Raw genomic sequence first — 19,921 nt, forward strand, 5'->3', positions numbered from 1 at the left:
CATTATCTCTGAGAGACCTGGCCCTCCTCCAGTCGCTCACTACATTAAAAAACAGCATTGCTTGCTCTTTGGCCAGGATGTACTAAAACACCCCAACACACCATCCTCTGAAACTCTCCATCGGTGTATGAAACTCTCCATCTTGACCCAGCCTGGCACTGTTTGTGGGGCTGCCCCAGAGATTTGTGGATTAGCAGGATAGACCCAGTTCTGGGAACTTCACCTCTACAATGCCTGATATGATGCTATCAATAGAAGTTACTGTGGCTGGTGCCATGGTCCTCAGTAGATTACACATTTTTGAGGGAGAAAATAGAAGAGAAGAAAGCACCACACAGTAAAAGGACAGCCTGAATGGAACATAGAGGGAGAGCAAATGAGGCACTGAACTGAGTAACCATGGAGCCTGGGGTAGTCAGTCACCACAGCTACTTGGGGTAGCTCCTCTACAGAACACAGATAAGAAGGAAATGGTGGCTGGAGTACCAGGCAGTGCCTCCATCCCACTGCAGGGCTGGCACAAGACGCCCCTACTGGAACCAACGGACTGAGTTTGGGCAAGTTCCTTCCCTGGTCATGCACAGGAGCACATCAGATGGACATAGGAGACAGAAGTGTTGAGAGTCTCTGGGTTAGGCTTAAAGGGGTAAAAAACAAGGGTGAAGTCATGCTAGGAGTCTACTACAGGCCACCTAACCAGGTGGAAGAGGTGGATGAGGCTTTTTTTAAACAACTAACAAAATCATCCAAAGCCCAAGATTTGGTGGTGATGGGGGACTTCAACTATCCAAATATATGTTGGGAAAATAACACAGCGGGGCACAGACTATCCAACAAATTCTTGGACTGCATTGCAGACAACTTTTTATTTCTGAAGGTTGAAAAAGCTACTAGGGGGCAAGCTGTTCTACACTTGATTTTAACAAATAGGGAGGAACTCGTTGAGAATTTGAAAGTAGAAGGCAGCTTGGGTGAAAGTGATCATGAAATCATAGCGTTTGCAATTCTAAGGAAGGGTAGAAGGGAGAACAGCAAAATAGAGACAATGGATTTCAGGAAGGCGGATTTTGGTAAACTCAGAGAGCTGATAGGTAAGGTCCCATGGGAATCAAGACTGAGGGGAAAAACAACTGAGGAGAGTTGGCAGTTTTTCAAAGGGACACTATTAAGGGCCCAAAAGCAAGCTATTCCGCTGTTTAGGAAAGATAGAAAATGTGGCAAAAGACCATCTTGGCTTAACCACGAGATCTTGCATGATCTAAAAAATAAAAAGGAGTCATATAAAAAATGGAAACTAGGACAGATTACAAAGGATGAATATAGGCAAACAACACAGGAATGCAGGGGCAAGATTAGAAAGGCAAAGGCACAAAATGAACTCAAACTAGCTACGGGAATAAAGGGAAACAAGAAGACTTTTTATCAATATATTAGAAGCAAGAGGAAGACCAAAGACAGGGTAGGCCCACTGCTCAGTGAAGAGGGAGAAACAGTAACAGGAAACTTGGAAATGGCAGAGATGCTTAATGACTTCTTTGTTTCGGTCTTCACCGAGAAGTCTGAAGGAATGCCTAACATAGAGAATGCTAATGGGAAGGGGGTAGGTTTAGCAGATAAAATAAAAAAAGAACAAGTTAAAAATCACTTAGAAAAGTTAGATGCCTGCAAGTCACCAGGGCCTGATGAAATGCATCCTAGAATACTCAAGGAGCTAATAGAGGAGGTATCTGAGCCTCTAGCTATTATCTTTGGAAAATCATGGGAAACGGGAAAGATTCCAGAAGACTGGAAAAGGGCAAATATAGTGCCCATCTATAAAAAGGGAAATAAAAACAGTGGGGTTCCGCAGGGGTCTGTTTTGGGACCGGCTCTGTTCAACATCTTCATTAACGACTTAGATATTGGCATAGAAAGTACGCTTATTAAGTTTGCAGATGATACCAAACTGGGAGGGATTGCAACTGCTTTGGAGGACAAAGTCATAATTCAAAATGATCTGGACAAATTGGAGAAATGGTCTGAGGTAAACAGGATGAAGTTTAACAAAGACAAATGCAAAGTGCTCCACTTAGGAAGGAACAATCAGTTTCACAGAGAGAGAATGGGAAGAGACTGTCTAGGAAGGAGTACGGCAGAAAGGGATCTAGGGGTTATAGTGGACCACAAGCTAAATATGAGTCAACAGTGTGATGCTGTTGCAAAAAAAGCAAACATGATTCTGGGATGTATTAACAGGTGTGTTGTGAGCAAGACACAAGAAGTCATTCTTCCGCTCTACTCTGCTCTGGTTAGGCCTCAGCTGGAGTATTGTGTCCAGTTCTGGGCACCGCATTTCAAGAAAGATGTGGAGAAATTGGAGAGGGTCCAGAAAAGAGCAACAAGAATGATTAAAGGTCTTGAGAACATGACCTATGAAGGAAGGCTGAAAGAATTGGGTTTGTTTAGTTTGGAAAAGAGAAGACTGAGAGGGGACATGATAGCAGTTTTCAGGTATCTGAAAGCGTGTCATAAGGAGGAGGGAGAAAACTTGTTCTCCATAGCCTCTAAGGATAGAACAAGAAGCAATGGGCTTAAACTGCAGCAAGGGAGGTTTAGGTTGGACATTAGGAAAAAGTTCCCAACTGTCAGGGTGGTTAAACACTGGAATAAATTGCCTAGGGAGGTTGTGGAATCTCCATCTCTGGAGATATTTAAGAGTAGGTTAGATAAATGTCTATCAGGGATGGTCTAGACTGTATTTGGTCCTGCCATGCGGGCAGGGGACTGGACTCGATGACCTCTCGAGGTCCCTTCCAGTCCTAGAATCTATGAATCACCCAAGACTGAGGCTATGTTAAAAGGGTGTTAAAAGTGTATCTGAGACTCGTATAACTTGGTTGTATTAAGAGCTTTCAAACGACCAGAGAACTGCAGGTGAATGAGCGCAGTAGAACTCCCTGAGGTGCTCATATGCTTGACTAACACAGCTACCCCTCTGCTCCTTAAGGAGCTGTGTGTTTGGGGCAGTGCATGCACATGCTACATGAGAAGCAGGGGTGTTCAAAGGCCCAGAGGTGATGAGGGGAAAAAACCACTTCAGAAGAACGAGACACAAAATATTCACGTAAAATAGAGGTGAACCGTTCTCCCCGGCAGCCAGGACCTTTTCATCACCCTGGACCCAATACACTCCCAAGGCGGGATCCTGGACCCTGAAGCCAGAGAAGGCATCTCTGGTGAGTGCACATTTGTAACTACAGTACAAGGATCAATTTGGAGCGGGCAAATCTACTGTGGGGGCTGCTGTGATCCAAGTAGCCAAGGCAATCATTGACCTTCTGATAGCAAGGGTAGTGACTCTGGGAAATGTGCAGGTCATAGTGGATGGCTTTGCTGCAATGGGGTTCCCTAACTGTGGTGGGGCGATAGACGGAACACATATCCCTATCTTGGCACCGGACCACCTTGCCAACCAGTACGTAAACCACAAGGGGTACTTCTCAATGGTGCTGCAATGATCCTTGTAAACACCTCGCGCATTATCCTGCAGTATGTGCAGAACCTGGCTAAGAGACGGCAGCATGAGGACAATTGTGAGGAGGACATGGACACAGACATTCCTAACAGCACAGGATGTGGCAATTGGGACATCATAGCGGCAGTGGGGCAGGTTGATACAGTGGAACGCCAATTCTGGGCCCGGCAAACAAGCACAGACTGGTGGGACTGCATAGTGTTGCAGATATGGGATGATTCCCAGTGGCTGCGAAACTTTCGCATGCGTAAGGCCACTTTCCTGGAACTTTGTGAGTTGCTTTCCCCCGCCCTGAAGCGCAGGAATACCAAGATGAGAGCTGCCCTGACAGTTGAGAAGCGAGTGGCGATAGCCCTATGGAAGCTTGCAATGCCTGACTGCTAATGCCGGTATATCTTTTTTGAGATGAGGAGACCACATCTGTACGCAGTATTCAAGGTGTGGGCGTACCATGGATTTATATAAGGGCAATAAAATATTCTCCGTCTTATTCTCTATCCCCTTTTTAATGATTCCTAACATTCTGTTTGCTTTTTTGACTGCCGGTGCACACTGCGTGGACATCTTCAGAGAACTATCCACAATGACTCCAAGATCTTTTTCCTGATTAGTTGTAGCTAAATTAGCCCCCAGCATATTGTAGGTTAGCTGAAGATGCATACAGTTAAAAAAATAGGACTGTTCATCTTTTGGGATGCAGCAATTTTTAACTTAGGAACTAAACTTGGGGTGGCAGCTTCATTCCTCCTCCTTGAAGGAAATTATGTAATTATAACTGTAGCATCTTGGCACACTGACATACAGCGATGGGTCCCTCAGCAATATTGATAATGATGGTCAGGTGCACGGCACACAGTGAACTCAGTCATTGAAGAACGCTGTCAGATTTCACTCTTAACTTGCTGAGAGCACAAAATTGTGTCACTTCTTACAAAATGTTTAACTTATGCTGCCGAAAGAGAGGTTCCTAAATCTCTAGTTTTATTTACAGTATTATGAGACAGGTTACATCATCACATTATATAACTTACACCAGTCCTAACTTACAAAAACTAGTTTAGACAATGTGACATAAAAAAGTTAAATAGTGATGCATCATTTTACCATGACAATTCTGTACCAGGAAGAGTAGATCAATTTATTCCTACCGAGTACATTGTAAAGATACTTGTAAATAAGGAGCAGTCAAAGAATTAGATGCTTTATGGGCTAAATAAATATCATGTAGCAGGCAGCACTGAAACAGAAACAGGATCATATTCATATAGAAATATGTCATTTATGTGTATATTCCAAATGTTTAAGAAAAAGGAAGAAACCCTGTTTATTATAATCTACAGAACCTGGTCTCTAAGGGATTAGACCCAACATTGCCCTATACTCAGCATCTTCAAATCTAATAAAGGACATAAAATCTGTTCATTAATTCTTTTTCCATTTCAAAAGATCAGACGTGATGCACATTACAGATCTCATTTGTAAGAGAAGGCTACAGAAAGAGGGTTGGCGGGATGCTCTGCATATATTAATGTTTCATGAAAAATGCCATCAGATGTAAGAAAAAAAAAATCTAAGTTTAAGATGCCCTCCCACATAAAGAAGAAGAGAAGAGGATTTTAAAGCACTTATTAAATTACTTCACTTGCTTGCTCAAAAAGCAGCTTTCTTGGAATTCAGGACAAGCTGATTATATAAGACTAGATCTTTTTTTATAAAACATTCTTTCAAAACATGAAGATTTATATCTAAATTAAAATAATTAACAAAACTATGATCTGGATACTGTCCCTTAAAGGAATTTCAGTATATATCAATAAAATGGATTGTTAATTAATTTGTTAATGTTTATATACTTTGAATACTAAGGCCTCAATCCTGCCATCTGATTCACTCAGACAAACCCTTACTCAGACTGTAAACTCCCTGGTGCAGAGACTATCTGTTTGTTCTGTGTTTGTGCAGTGCCTAGCATAATGGACTCATGGTCAATGACTGGGGTTCCTAAATACTCTAGTAATACAAATAATACTAATAATAATGTACATGGCCCCATAAAGGCACACGGATCACCATGAAAGATCAGATTACAGGATCAGGGCCATGAATTGCTTTACAAATAAGTATTATTGTTATTATTTTAAGAGAGAGTGCTATGTAAACTATAAGGCAAAGAGGAGATACCTATGGAAAATAGACTATTATGCCATAAAAATACACCAGTATGGCTCTAACTATTTAATCAAAATATTACAAAAGCTATTATATGTAAACACAAAATAGTAGGAAGAGGACTATATTTTATTAAAGCTTGCAAAATAATTAGCTCAAATAATTGTGCTATAGTTCTGCCAACCAAAAACTAACTTATATCAAAGTATTTTTATGAACAAGCTTGTGTTGGTTGGGTGCTTTGCTTTTGTTTTTTATACCATACACTTATTGGCAAATCAGGGCCAGTCGGTCTGCAATCTGATTGGCTGGTGCTAGGTTTGTCTGACTTAGCTGGAAATTTAAACAGTCCGTGCATGAAGAGGAAAACCAGTGTCTGTAACACAATTCAACCTTGTGGACTGGTCACACTTTTGCACTTAATACCAGGGTGGACCAAATTAAGTTGTAACTCAGTTTCATGAATAATCTAATACTGAGGTTCACAAACTGATCTTTGCCAGTGCTAATGGGAAGGGGGTCATTCTTGAGACAATTTCTCTATTAAGATATAGTCCACACTATGAAAATGTTTCAGAACTCTTGGTTTAATATACTGGGCCAGCTTTTGATCTCTATTACACCAGTGTAATTACACCTGGTGTGACTACATTGGGTTCAGCGGAGTTAATAGGGTTTACACAGTGTAAGTGGAATCAGAATTTGACCCATGACTGCAGCAGTTCAGAGCCACAACAGGCTCAATTTAACTTCCATTAAAGTCAATAGAAGGTCTACAGGAGCTGGATCTGACTTGATACTTTATTAAGTAATAAGAAACCTTGCTGAAAAGGGAGGGGTTTGATTTTTAAACTGTAATAAAAGTATGTGGATCAACTAGTTTACAAAATACAATTTTAATTCCAATAACTCAGTCCCCAGGTATTACCCCAGGACCTAGGAAGACAAACAAGAAGGAATACAAAAATAGTTCATTAATAGCTATCAGCTGGCCATACTCACACTGTGCAGGGTTTAAAGTATTTAGTCACTCCATAGTGAACAGAAGGAACTAAGGGATTTGATAACAAGCTGTGAGGAACCTGATAACCCTACTACAGTAATATTTAAAAAGCAGCTCTCGAGCAGCTGCAGTCATTACAAACTGAAATAGCAGTAAATGTACCATTTGTAAAGATGCACCAGAATTAATTTCCCACAAGTAATATTATACAATAAATTCTACATTACAAAGTAAAAGGACTACGAATTCTTCTAAAAACCATTACCCACTGATAATCTGCAACAGTAATACATGCCTTTGGGATTACAAAATTCAAGTGTTTCAATTCTTCTTAGGCCTAGTCTATGATATGAAATTTAACCATGGCTTAACATGGTTTCAACAATCCTGTTAGCTGAATCAGGCCTGAAGGTGGTTTAGCTGTAAATGCAAACAAGGAAAAACTACTATCAGCACAAAGTTAGCTAGCACAATTACTGAAATACTGTTCAGATACAGTTAAATGTCATCACATAGTTCAGATCTTAGCAGGGCTTCTACAATACTTATAGCTGGAACAAAATGCAATAGCAAGCCTGGCCACAGGCTTCCGTAGCCAGGGTCAACTGCCTTGTGTTCTTTCTGTTGGTTGCAAAGAAAGGGGCAGACTAATTTTAAGCGGGTTCTGTTGACTTTGAAAGCCCTTAATGGAGAGGCACCTCCTCCAAAAGCCTTGCCCTGGCTGGTGACAGTATAATAATACCATCTCCCCTGTAGGGCCTCACCATCACTCTATGGATCAGCAGGGAATCATGCTTTTGGTTGGTACTTTTGGTATGTAGCGTGCTCATCCTGGGCACCTATCTTCCCCATTTAAAAAAACACCAGCTTTTTGTCAGAGTAGTTTTTGTCTTGATTGCTCTTCCCCTGATGCTTTTATGATGATACACTGACTTGTTTATATTTTGCTCTGTTTTTATAATGTTTAATTGCATTGTCGTGGACCCCCAGGGGTCCACAGATCCCAATTTGAGAAACACTGCCCTAGACGCTTTTGAAAATCCCATCTATACATAAAATCCCAGCCCCAATTAGGTCAATTGTCATTGACTTAAATGGATCCGAGATTTCACCCTAAGTGATCATCACCCCATAATGCTTCAGCACTGGCGGGAGTGCTGTAGAACTACAACCTACCCTCAAGATTTCATGATTTTAGATATAAGAAAACCTAATTTTTTTAGCCAAACTGCATTATTACATTCATATCAGCCAATGTGTGACCTTCAAAAGACTCCTCTATTTAAGACGTGAAGAGACATATTTTGCATATTTATTTTAGGTGTTGAATACAAACATATAAGAAGGCCATACTGGGTCAGACCAATGGTCCATCTAGCCCAGTACCTATCTTCTGATAATGCCGATGCCAGGTGCCCCAGAGGGAATGAACAGAACAGGCAATCATCAAGTGATCCATTCCCTGTGGTCCACGCCCAGCTTCTGGCAATCAGAGGCTGCTAGGGACACTCAGAGCATGGGGTTGCTTCCCTGACCTTGGCCAATAGCCATTGACGGACCTACCCTCCAACAACTTACTAGTTCTTTTTTGAACCCTGTTATAGTTCCCTGGCAACAAGTTCCACAGGCTGACTATGCGTTGTGTGAAGCAGTACTTCCTTTTGTTTGCTTTAAACCTGCTGCATATTAATTTCATTTGGTGACCCCTGGTTCTTGTGTTATATGAAGGAGTAAATAACATTTCCTTTTTCACTTTCTCCACACCATTCATGACTTTATAGACCTCTATCATATCCCTCTCTTAGTTGTCTTTTTTCCAAGCTGAAAAGTCCCAATCTTTTTAATTCATACAGAAGCTGTTCCATGCTCTTAATCACATTTGTTGTCCTTCTCTGTACCCTTTCCAATTCTAATAAGTCTTTTTTGAGACAGGGCGACCAGAACTGCATGCAGTATTCAAGGTTTGGGTGTACCAAGGATTTATATAATGGCATTATGATATTTTCAGTCTTCTTATCTATCCCTTTCCTAATGGTTCCTAATATTCTGTTAGCATTTCTGACTGCCGTTGCACACTGAGAGTAACGATGCAGATAAGAGTCACTTAGCATTTACATATTCTAAATGCAACAGGTTCAAATATAATAAGGTGTAACATAGAAGAAAAGGAGAACAGTTTAATAGTTGTACACGAGTTTCCAAATTCTAATTCCAATTGTATGTGAGCCACCACAGGACAATAACTCACAGATGCTTATGAAATAAATCTGTACTAAAATACATCAACCAGCCATTCTCTTAAGTACCCTGTATCTGTTCTGTGTGCTATCATTAGCTTAATGAAGTATAAATATTTACAGCAGACTTCTATTGACTATATATTTTAATTTCTGTTTAAAAGGATAGGTAGATAAGTATTTCTTTTCAACACAAATATTGCTGGCTGAAATTTAAATGCCAGCCATTATAATTTCAGCAGATGATTGGAATGTACACGCACATAAGTACACAGTCACAATGTTGCTTCCTAATCACATTGGGCTAGATTGTGAGCAGCCCTGCAAGAGGATCTCCTGCAGGGGCGAGGCCCTTAGTGCAGGGGTGGGAGCATTGTCCTGGCTAGCACCAATAGCAGTAAGAGACTCCCAAAAGGGGGCAGGGAAAGGCAGGGCCCCAGCCCCAGTATCCCTTCATGTGAATCAGTGGAGGTGGCGTAGCATAAAGAGCCAGCTCAGCTGACATGCTCCTCCATCATGCATCCCTTGAAGCCCCAGGAGGGATTCTAGCTGCATTTGAAGTCCTGCAGGGCCGTGAAATGCAGCACTTCCCCTCCCATCCTCCAGAGCACAGGCTGCAGTGCCACTGTCAGGCCTTTGTAAGCATGTCATATGCAACGTAAACAAATCAAATGTTAACCTTTGCCCCTGAGTAGCATTTTATGATGAATCCAGTGTTCCAAAAGGACCCAAGGCTCAGATACTATGAAGTCACATGGTCAATTGTTTGCATGGTCTTGTCAAGAAAGAGTTATTTCCCAGTACTATTAGAGTTCTGAAAACACCTGCTACAAGGGACCCATCACTTGAAAGGTCCCATTTTGTCTGAATGTGTTTCAACTACCATTGCTGCACATAACTTTTAAGATTATTGGAACCGAAAAAGATCGGAGACTGAAAAATACTCTTCTCTGTTTTTCCAATTTGTTTTTTGTGTGCACTTTTTGGACAGCATTTTGTACAGAATCAGTTTCACTGCTTCCCCATATAGTCAATTATATAGTCTATAATAATATGTGAAAACAAGTCAGGGAGAGGACACAGGACTTATGACTTGTAGATTTTGTTAGCATGTTGGATAATTGATCAAGTGATGGTCAATAAGTAGAAGCAAGTTTATAGAATAATCAGAAATATGTAGCTCCTTAGCTATGCACCGTTGTTGAATTTCTCTATTACATTTCTTAAAGGTCAACTGCAGGTTTTGAAAAAAACTGCAAAACTCTTTTCTAAGATTCTAAATCAGGAAAAAGTCCATAACTATTATGGGAAGATGTCATTAGTGCACTATATTAACAAAATCTGAGACAGTTACTACCTCCTATAGATCCTGAGCTGATGACTTCCTGATTTTTCTGGCAGAATGAATGATACCACAACTATCATAAACAAAAGTTTTCCATTTTGAACACCTGTTTTAATTCCCTTTGTTTATGGCTGTGATGTCACTCGCTTCTAGCATCGGAAGCAGGAAGGCTGGAACCTAGATTTCTCAAGATATTAAGGAGGTAATTTTGTGAAAATATAGTGATATTACATTCCTAAACCACTTTGTGTGCATTTTCCCTCTTTTAAAATTTAACTAAGGAGTATTTTGGGGTGGGTTTTTGGGGGGAAACTCTTTGCAGCTCACCTCTAAAGATGGGCAGAACGTGACACTCTTTGGAACAAATCCCCTACAGCTCACATCTTACTTCACAAGAGCAATCCTGGTTTTTCAGCTAAAATACTGCTTCAGGTTAATACATCCAAACAGGAGAATAATTGTTTTTACCTTATGAGAACGAGTCTGTCCTTTTCAGATGGATGGTCATCAAGCCATTGGGAATAACGGGCAATGGACCATTCTGCTCTCTGATACACAGAAATATTGGCAAACCCATTAAACACTGGTATATAAAAGATATTTACTATAATGTCAAAGAAATATGCACAATTGTCAGACACAAAGGCAAACTAAATTAAAGTCAAGAGAAGCTGGTTCATCACGATCACAACTGCTAATCAGCAATAAAAATAAACAGTCTCTCATCCAGGGCCGGCGTAACCCATTAGGCGACCTAGGCGGTCGCGTAGGGCACTACAATTTGGGGGGCGGCGACTGCAGCAGTATTTCGGTGGCGGGACCTTCCGCCGCCTCTGTGGGGGGCGGCATTTTGGGGCGGGACCTTCCGCCGCCTAGGGCGGCAGAAAAGCTGGCGGCGCTCCTGCTCTCATGTAAGAAATTTTAGATGACACAAAGATGTAGATTCACTTAGAATTCTTACAGGGAGTTTTTCCTCCATCTCCACTGAACGACAGACTTGAAGAATTTAACAACATAAAAGAAAACAACAAGAACTCTTTTCATGGACATATTTTAAGTTATGAATTGCTAGCTCTAAAATGAACACCAGGAAAACTCCTACATTTATCTGGGAGAATAAAAAAAAAATTGGGAACCCAGTTCAGTATAGCTTATCTGCAGGATGATTGGTTTTTTGTTTTTGTTTTTGACTTCTACAAACTAACCAAAATATAAAATCAGTGACCTGAGCACCCTCGCCACAAACTAATAACAACAGAACCAATAAACTGTATCCTGAATGTGGGTTCAAACAAAAGCTAATTAGAGCAGATGCACTGATGTATAGCAGAGTTAATCTATTAATGGAATATTTCAAAAAGGAAGATGGCTTGACCTGGTTACCTGGAATGGTGATTTTAATTCAGGTGGTGATCTTGTAAATAAGAACTGAAGAATAATGCTGAATGGAATAATATCTCCCACAGCTGGACTATTGGCAATATGCTCACTAGTCTGGAACAGCAGTGGTCTGGAAAAAGCACAAGTTACACAATATAATCATGAAAAGAAAGGAAAAAGATACATCTTAGAATATTATTATTTATAGCGTGCCAATACTGTGCTAGACCTTTTAGAGACAGAATTATTTCTGCCTATGCATCTCATTTGTTTTTTGCCGCTTTGCATCATTGCTTTGTAATGCAGAATTTGGCAGGTGATCATTTGTACAAGAAGCGTATTATTTTAATTAAACAATCTCCCAACATTGCAATGCAAGTTCTATATTTCTATGAAAACCCTCGGTCTGACTACACAGTTCATTATCATAAGAACTAACATCAAATACAATGCAAGAAGGTACAATTTAGCTGACATTAGCATGACAAAATTCACCAAATTGTAGTTACAGTATGAATAAAAATTAAAAGGAAAAACACTAATTTGTTGCTAATTCGCATGTGAAGTTGCCAGAAGGTTTTTAATTAGAATCACAAGCAACAATAAGTAGGAAATTAATTCAATAATATTATTTGGCCACATTACCAATTGCTAGAGATCCTCTGATTGTAACTTACCTGAATGACCTCAACAGCCTATAAGACTTTCCTAGATCAGACACTCGCCTGCAGAGTGGGGCCACTGCTAACTCCATCTGTAGAATAAAAAGACTTTTACTTATATCAAAATGTCCCCAAATGCAAAGCTCTGTATCTAATTGGTTTGTCTATAAACAATAAGTAGAGGTCGTGGGACGGGTCATCAGCATATCAACAATTGCCATGTTTGGTGTCAGGAAGAAATTTTCTCCACACGGCAGATTGACTGGGCCAGGGCTTTTTTGCTCTCTTATTTGCAACACCACAACCATCATGCAGCAGGCAGTGGTTATGTTGGCTACAGACTTTCTGGTTCATGGAGCAATTATGTGAGAGATACAATGAACTTTCCCAATGAGTTTGGTGTGTTGTTTATCTCAATATGTTTCATCTTTACTGGTGGAGTAAAGTTCTCCCCGTATCCCACAATCTGGGCTAAGATTGGAAAGAAAGGGGATAGTAGACAGACACTGGTGATCCTATTGATGGGGCCTTATTACTGGAAACAGGTCCAGGGCTCCCTGACAAAAGTGGCTGATTCTCCCTCTGGTGAAAGGGCTTGTTAAGGGATTTATGATTGAAAACACACATCCCCACAAAAGACTTGGGCACAAGCCTACATGAATTAGAAGACGACTGCTGGGACCTATTGTCACTAACACACATTAAAGTGTGGTCATAGTCAAAAGAATGTCTCTGTAAAAGTGATAACTTCTTAACAATCTGCTCTGAGTGATCTCTGCTGCTTCAGTAACAAAAATAAGGTAATTTTTTTTTAAACACTTAGCACTGTGAAACTCTTACTGCCTTTGGAGAGTGAGCTAGTCTCTGTTCTGGTGTGTACATTGTTCACAGAGTACAGAGAACTGAGTTTCAGCTGCAGAATCTTGATTAATGGTGAGGATGTATAAGCCAAAAAGAACAAATTAACGTTCAGATTTTAGAGTTTAATAAAACAGAAGTTGAAAACACACAGTTTCTACACCTCTACCTCAATATAACGCTGTCCTTGGGAGCCAAAAAATCTTACCGTGTTATAGGTGAAACCGCGTTATATCGAACTTGCTTTGATCTGCCGGAGTGCACAGCCCCGCCCCCCCGAGCACTGCTTTACCGCGTTATATCCGAATTCGTGTTATATCGGGTCGCGTTATATCGAGGTAGAGGTGTATTAGTAAACTGAGAAAACATTATATGGAGTCACTGAAATACAAATATGGAACCCCCACAAAACCAATAAGTTGCAGCCAGAGCGCTTTTATCCAAACATGATGAATTTTCATTTTTGCCATTCGAGAAGGTGGAACTCAACAATAGTGGGATGGCAACTTAATTCTGTCTATATAATTTTTTAAATCACTAACTTAAAAGACTATTCAGATATCACACACTTGTATTTGACTTTCATTGGCTGATTCTTTCTATTTCCACGTAACATACAATTAAATTAAGGTTCAAAGGGGCAAAGCTAAAACTGAGTAGCCAGAGCAGGATAGTGCAAACAACCAGACACTATTTAAAGAACATTACTGAACTAGCGTCACTGGTGGCAAGACATTTATAACAAGGCCTTTAATATTCTTGTTATTTCCAATCATGTACTGATATCTGAAACAGAACCATCAGATCATATGCTGACAAACAGATTTCATAAAGAACGTTTAATTGTACATGCAGGATTCTTGGTTACTGTGAGCATGAGAGAACAAAGTAGGCATGGTAAACTGTGCTCATACTTTCAGACAGGTTCATTTCTCCATAGTGAAAATGATAAAAGAAAGCATGGCAGTTTTGATAGAATAAAGTAGACATCTAACTCTCACTGAAAGTTAACAGGGTTAAGGATGAGATTTCCCCAGCACGTCTTTCCAGCTCCTGGGACTGGCTGGTGGTAGGAGGAAGCATCTGCCTTTCAATGAGAGCACCCTTAGGTGCTTTAGACAATTCCACCCTAGGCACCTAACTGCTGTTTGGACCTTTGAAAATCAAGATATATGGAGCAAACTGCTCCTTATGACAAGGAAGGGAACCAAACAAAGGTGACCTCATATTCCGCCTTTTCCCAACACATTTCCCCCCCAAAGTGGATTATAATGTGGAAAGATTTTAGCTGTACTTTTGTTTCCTACAGCAAAGCCAAACACTTAAATTCATTAAAACAAATTTCAATTCTCTATATTATATAAGCTTTAGGAATGTCCCTAAATTCATATTTTTTGGTCTTAAGTATTTGAAAGAACATACTTTACTTTAGAATACTCTGTCCCTTAAATGTCAAACTTTATTCATTCTACTATTCATAATAATTCATTCTAATTATTACTATTGCCAGAACTAGACAAACTTAAAAGTCAGCAGATGGCTGCATCGTGAAGTACTAGTTGCCAAAGAAATATTTCTTTGTAAGCTTGGAAGTCTACAGTAGACTCTAGAATTGAGTCATGCAAAGTGGGAATAGAGTGAAACTAATTTGGTAAAAATACACATAAACAACAAACTCAGATTCTCTAGATCTCCAGCGCTACAGGGTCTGTACTGTACCTTGATGTATTCGGTTAAATTCAGAGGAGTAAAAGACTGTGCTTTTTAATTTGATTTTTTTATTTGTTAGACTGCATTAGATTCTTCAATGAGGGGTGTGTGAGCATATTTCTGCAATGAGGGGTGTGTGTCCTCATTCTTGTATTCACACTATGTCCAGTTTTTATATTTAAATAAAGATTGCTGTTGGCCACGATAACGGGTGCTGGAGCAGGGCCTGTGAATAGTCTGGATGGCAGCAACACTCATTTTAGCCATTGAAGAAGGGCTCTTGTCAGAAGAGCTGCCCTTGGTCAATCCCAATACTTTTTTCAGGTGCTGGGATTGGCTGGTAGGAGGAAACATCTTTCTGTTTGTCCTACCAACAGCAGTTGTACCAACCTTCCTTCCTATAGCTGCTTATAGATACACCTTGTTTAGCTATAACAGATATATTATGATTTAAAGTTACTGTTTCCAATGTGCTGAGATGCACAGTTATGCTGTATGATGCATTTGCAGGGTTTCATGTATTTTGGGAGGGTCTGATCTCTTACACAGCAATGTGCTATGGACTTTAAAAACATAAGGATGGGGCACATTTTTGGTTCCTTCTTTTATTTTTTTCCCCAGATCACAATTTTGGGAGGTCAGATGCCCAGGTTAAATTAGCTTCACAGTTGGGGTTAAAATCAATGAGTATAAGCTGGTCTTGCAACCTCGTGAGAGCTGAGAGGTAGAGAAGATAGGCTTTCCCATGCATTAAGCACCAAACAAACATCCCAAGCCCATGGGGTCCACTCTCATGGATCTGCCAGCACAAGCTCTGGGAATTTCCTGGAGCAGAAGCTGGTATAGCTTGCAAGTCTGTTTAGGCCTTGAACAGTCAGGACCCTCAAATATGCGTGTTGAGAGGGATGTGGGATGCCAGTGATGGTACAAGACCTACCATTGCCTCCCAACCCTTTTAACGTTGGCCAAAATCCAGTGCTTTTAAAGTTTTATTTTGTTTTATGTAATTCAATAAACTTACAGATTCCTGGTCAATTTCTATATAAATTTATGTCTGATCTCAGAGACTCCTGCATGCTGCGAACATCTAACCCTTAAAAAGTCTGTTTTATATTACCCTCGCCCTGTGACCCTGTTGCAGCCCATGGCTATAGTTGGTCTATTATTTGTTGCACTACTCACTGGCTAGCTATATTGTAAAAAACTGTGTCACATGATTGTCTTGTCTGAGTGGATTATGTTCAGCAACCTAAAGGTGAAGTTAATACAATGCCCACATATAGCATGCATCTACTGCTGAATGTTTTTAAACAATCTTCCATGGTGAAGTTATTGTTCAGTGACTACTGTGGAGTTTGTGAAACCTCTCATTACTAAAAGTTTCTTTTTTCAGCTGGAAAATATTAACATGAAAATATTTCAGCAACTACTTTTCCTCCTGCCTTAAAGAATTCCAAGTTTTCAAACATTACCTAAAAATGCTTTTCTCTAGCACTTGAGCAGCCGAGAATGTTGAAACAAATATTAGTGGCAGAGCAGAGGAAGAGGTTACCTACCTATAATGGAGGTTCTTTGAGATGTGTGGTCCCTATTAGTATTCCAGACGCGGTGCGCATGCCCGCCATGCACCAGAGCCAGACGTTTTTCAGCAGCACTGTCTGTTGACTCGCATGGTCGCCTTACATCACCACATGCTCCATGCGAGGTTATAAGAGGCCGTGTGGAGCGACATGCCCTCAGTCTCCCTCTTACCACTGCATAGAGAGTCCACAGCAGAATGGAAGGTGTGCGGGTATTGGAATACAAATAGGGACCACACCTCTCGAAGAACCTCCAGTTACAGGTAAGTAACTGTCTCTTCTTCCTCAAGTGATGGCCTCTATATGTATTCCAAATGCAGGTGAGTACAGAGCAGTGATCAGCTCTGAGATGGGTGCGAGGATGCAATGGATAAGTCCTGCTGCAGGATGGCACATACTATGGTCATGTCTGTGGCTGCTCAGTGGTCGATGATGTAGCGCACTGTGAAGGTGTGGACAGAGCGCCATGTTGCCACATGGCAGATCTTGAGCCAGGGATGTCTGCCAGGGAAGCAGAGGTGGTCGCGTGCACCCATGTGGAGTGTTCCGTGATTCTGCTGGGCAGCGTCGCATTGGAGCACGCATAGCATTCTGTAATGCACTTAGAGATGCAACTGCATATGTGCTGCAAGGAGAGGGCCTGTTCTCTTGACTGTTTTGCAATGGCTATGAAGAGGCATGGGGAGGCACAAATCCTGTCCAAGTAGAAGGGTGCCCTCTGGACATCCAGGGAGTGCAGCGTCCTGTCCGCAAGAGTGCCGGGTGGTTTAGGATGCAAGACCGGGAGATGGGTGAACTGGTTGAAATGAAACTCGGAAATGACCTTTGGGAGGAACTTAAGGTGAAGACGCAGGGAGACCTTGTCTTTATGGAAAACTGTATACAGGGGGTCAGCCATCATGGCTGCTAATTCACTGACCTGCCAGGCAGAGGTGATGGCCACCAGGAAGAGGACCTTCATGGATAGGTGGATATGTGGCCCAGTAGATAGAATAGAGGCCGGGTGAGGGAAGATGGCACAAGGTTGAGGTCCGGGGGTGGGGGGTAGGGGTAAGGACTGGCTGGAAGCAGTTCGTCAGGCTCCTCAGAAACTGGGTTGTGGTAGGGTGGGTAAACACTGACTGGCCATCCATGGGAGGGAGGAAGGCACTGAGCTCCGGAAGGCGGATCAAGCTGAGTGTGAGGCCCGAGTTCTTGAGCTCCAGGAGGTGGTCTAGGATGATGGGCACGGAGACAGCGTGGAGGGGGAGGTGGCGGAGTTGTGCCCAGGTGAACTGCTTCCATTTCATACCATAGCATGCTCTTGTGGACTCCCGCCTATTGTGTGTAAGGATACAGCGGATGGGTGATGAGTAGGCATTGGCTATGCACAAGCCCCATCCAAAAAATCAGGCCATCAGTTGGAGTAGGCCCGGGTTGGGGTAGCGAACCCTTGTTGTTGTCCTAGGTGAGACAGTCCAGCTGGGTGGGGAGGCTGATTAGTGGGCAGCCGACAGTCTGAATAGGTCAGCAACCAGAACTGTCGGGGCCTGTGCAGGGCTATCAGGATGACCCTGGATCGGTCTTGGAGGATCTTGTGGAGGACCGGGGGAAGGAGGGGAACTGGGGGAAAGCATACCAAAGGCCATCCCACCATACAAGACGGAGGGCATTGCCCTCGGAGTCCTGACCCCTGGAGCAGTAGAGGGGGAACTTGTGGTTTGCATGGGTAGCAAAGAAGTCCCAGAGTGGGAGTGCCCCGGGCCCGGCAGATGGAGCAGAGTATAGGGTCGTGGAGTTCCCAATTGTGATTGAGGTACCAGGTACCTGCTGAGTGAGTCTGCCATGGAGTTCTGCACCCTTGGGAGGTACACCGCATAGGGCACGATGTTGTGGCAGAGTCACCAGTTCCAGAGGCGTGGCCTCCATGCAGAGTGACCGGGATCTGGTGCTACCCTGTCTGTTTATGTATGCCACGGCGGTAGTGTTGTACAAGAGGATATGGACATGTTGGTTGCGCAGCAGAGGCAGGAATGCACGGCAGGCCCAGTGGGCCACGTGCAGCTCCAGTATGTTGATGTGCATAAGTGCCTCCCTGGGAGTCCACTTCCCCTGTGCAGTGAAGCTGACCAAGTGTGTGCCCCGCCCCACCAGAGAGGCGTCTGTGGTGAGGGTGGCTGTGGGGATAGGGGTAGCGAATGGGATGCTTCGGAGCACGTTGGTAGGATTGGTCCACCAGGTAAGTGAGGCGTGGACCCAGCTGGGAATGACTAAGGATGAGCCCAGGTGTGCAATGTGGGGCCTGCAGACCAAGAGGAGCCACAGTTGCAGGCAATGCCTATGGAAGCGCCCATGTGACGTCACATAGGTGCAGGCCACCATGTGGCCGAGAAGACAGAGACATCCTGCATGCGCAGGTTGCGGCGCAGGGTCTTCATGAGGGTCGTGAGGGTGGCAAAGCAATCTGCTGGGAAGAAGGCTTGCGCTTCGACCAAGTCCAGGCATGCTTTGATTAAGTGGATTGTCTGTATCGGGAGGAGCACAGATTTCTCCTCATTGACACAGATGGCCAGTGAGGTGAGACATGAGCGGACGGCTATGCCTGCTATTGCCGCTTGGGTGAGGGATGGAGCCATCAGCAGACAAAGTGCCCTCCCCCGGCAGAGGTGCGCTGCTACGACCGCAAAGACCTTGGGGAAAATCTGGGGGACCCTGAATTGATAGTGGTTGTCACCCATGCAGAAGTGGCGGAACTTGCGGTGGGCCAGGTGGATGTCGATATGGAAGTATGCATCTTTCATGTTGAGGGCTGTGAACCACTGCAACCACATCCCATGGGGGAGGGAAGGAATGATGGATGCTAGTGTCATCGTATGGATCTTGATCTTTCTGATGAAAGTATTGAGTAAGCAGAGATTGAGAATAGAGTGGAGGCCTCTGTCCTTCTTCAGGATGAGAAAGTACGGGGAGTAGAAGGCCCCGCTGATTAAGAGGGCGGGCACGGGTTCGATAGCACCCTTCCTGAGGAGGGTGTCCACCTCGTGTTGAAGGAGGGTGTCATGGGCGGGGGTCCCCGGAGAGAGCTGGGGGGGAGACCCCGGTGAGAGGGGAAGGTGATTCTATCGAGTAGCTGTGTCATATGATCTCCCATACCTATCGATCTGTGGTGATCTTGCCCCAATGGCGGCCGAATAGGGCAAGACGGCCCCTGAAGGTGGCACAGGGGGCTGCAGTCAGTGAGGTGGGGGGTTCACACCTCTCAATCGTCACATCAAAATTGGGTCTTCTGCTGGTGGCAAGGCATGGCAGTGGAGGTGGCGGTGACCGATGGCCATGGGTGCTGGCATTGTGGGCACTAGCAGGCCGTCTCTTGGTACCTGGTATAGGTGGGTTGGTATGGCAGGTAGGAGCACGGCCAGAACTGCATCTTAGGTTTCCAGTGTCGGGGACAAGGATGTAGATCCCGAGGGGCCAGAGGGTTGCC

The 19,921-nt window shown here is 42.9% G+C and overlaps 1 protein-coding gene across 1 annotated transcript in view; it reads right to left on the reverse strand.

Moving 5' to 3' along the window:
• The window catches only part of COG5 (component of oligomeric golgi complex 5), a 367,764-nt gene that overhangs the window by 9,751 nt on the left and 338,092 nt on the right, over positions 1-19,921 (reverse strand). Inside the window, exons 19-21 of the mRNA XM_065401879.1 lie at positions 12,326-12,402; positions 11,652-11,778; positions 10,737-10,816 (exon numbers count right to left, since the gene is read on the reverse strand). Coding sequence (XP_065257951.1) covers positions 10,737-10,816; positions 11,652-11,778; positions 12,326-12,402 — 284 coding nt within the window. The remainder of the gene's footprint in view (positions 1-10,736; positions 10,817-11,651; positions 11,779-12,325; positions 12,403-19,921) is intronic.

This window comes from Emys orbicularis, chromosome 1 (genome assembly GCF_028017835.1).
Source record: "Emys orbicularis isolate rEmyOrb1 chromosome 1, rEmyOrb1.hap1, whole genome shotgun sequence".
In the NCBI taxonomy this organism is placed as follows: domain Eukaryota; kingdom Metazoa; phylum Chordata; order Testudines; family Emydidae; genus Emys; species Emys orbicularis.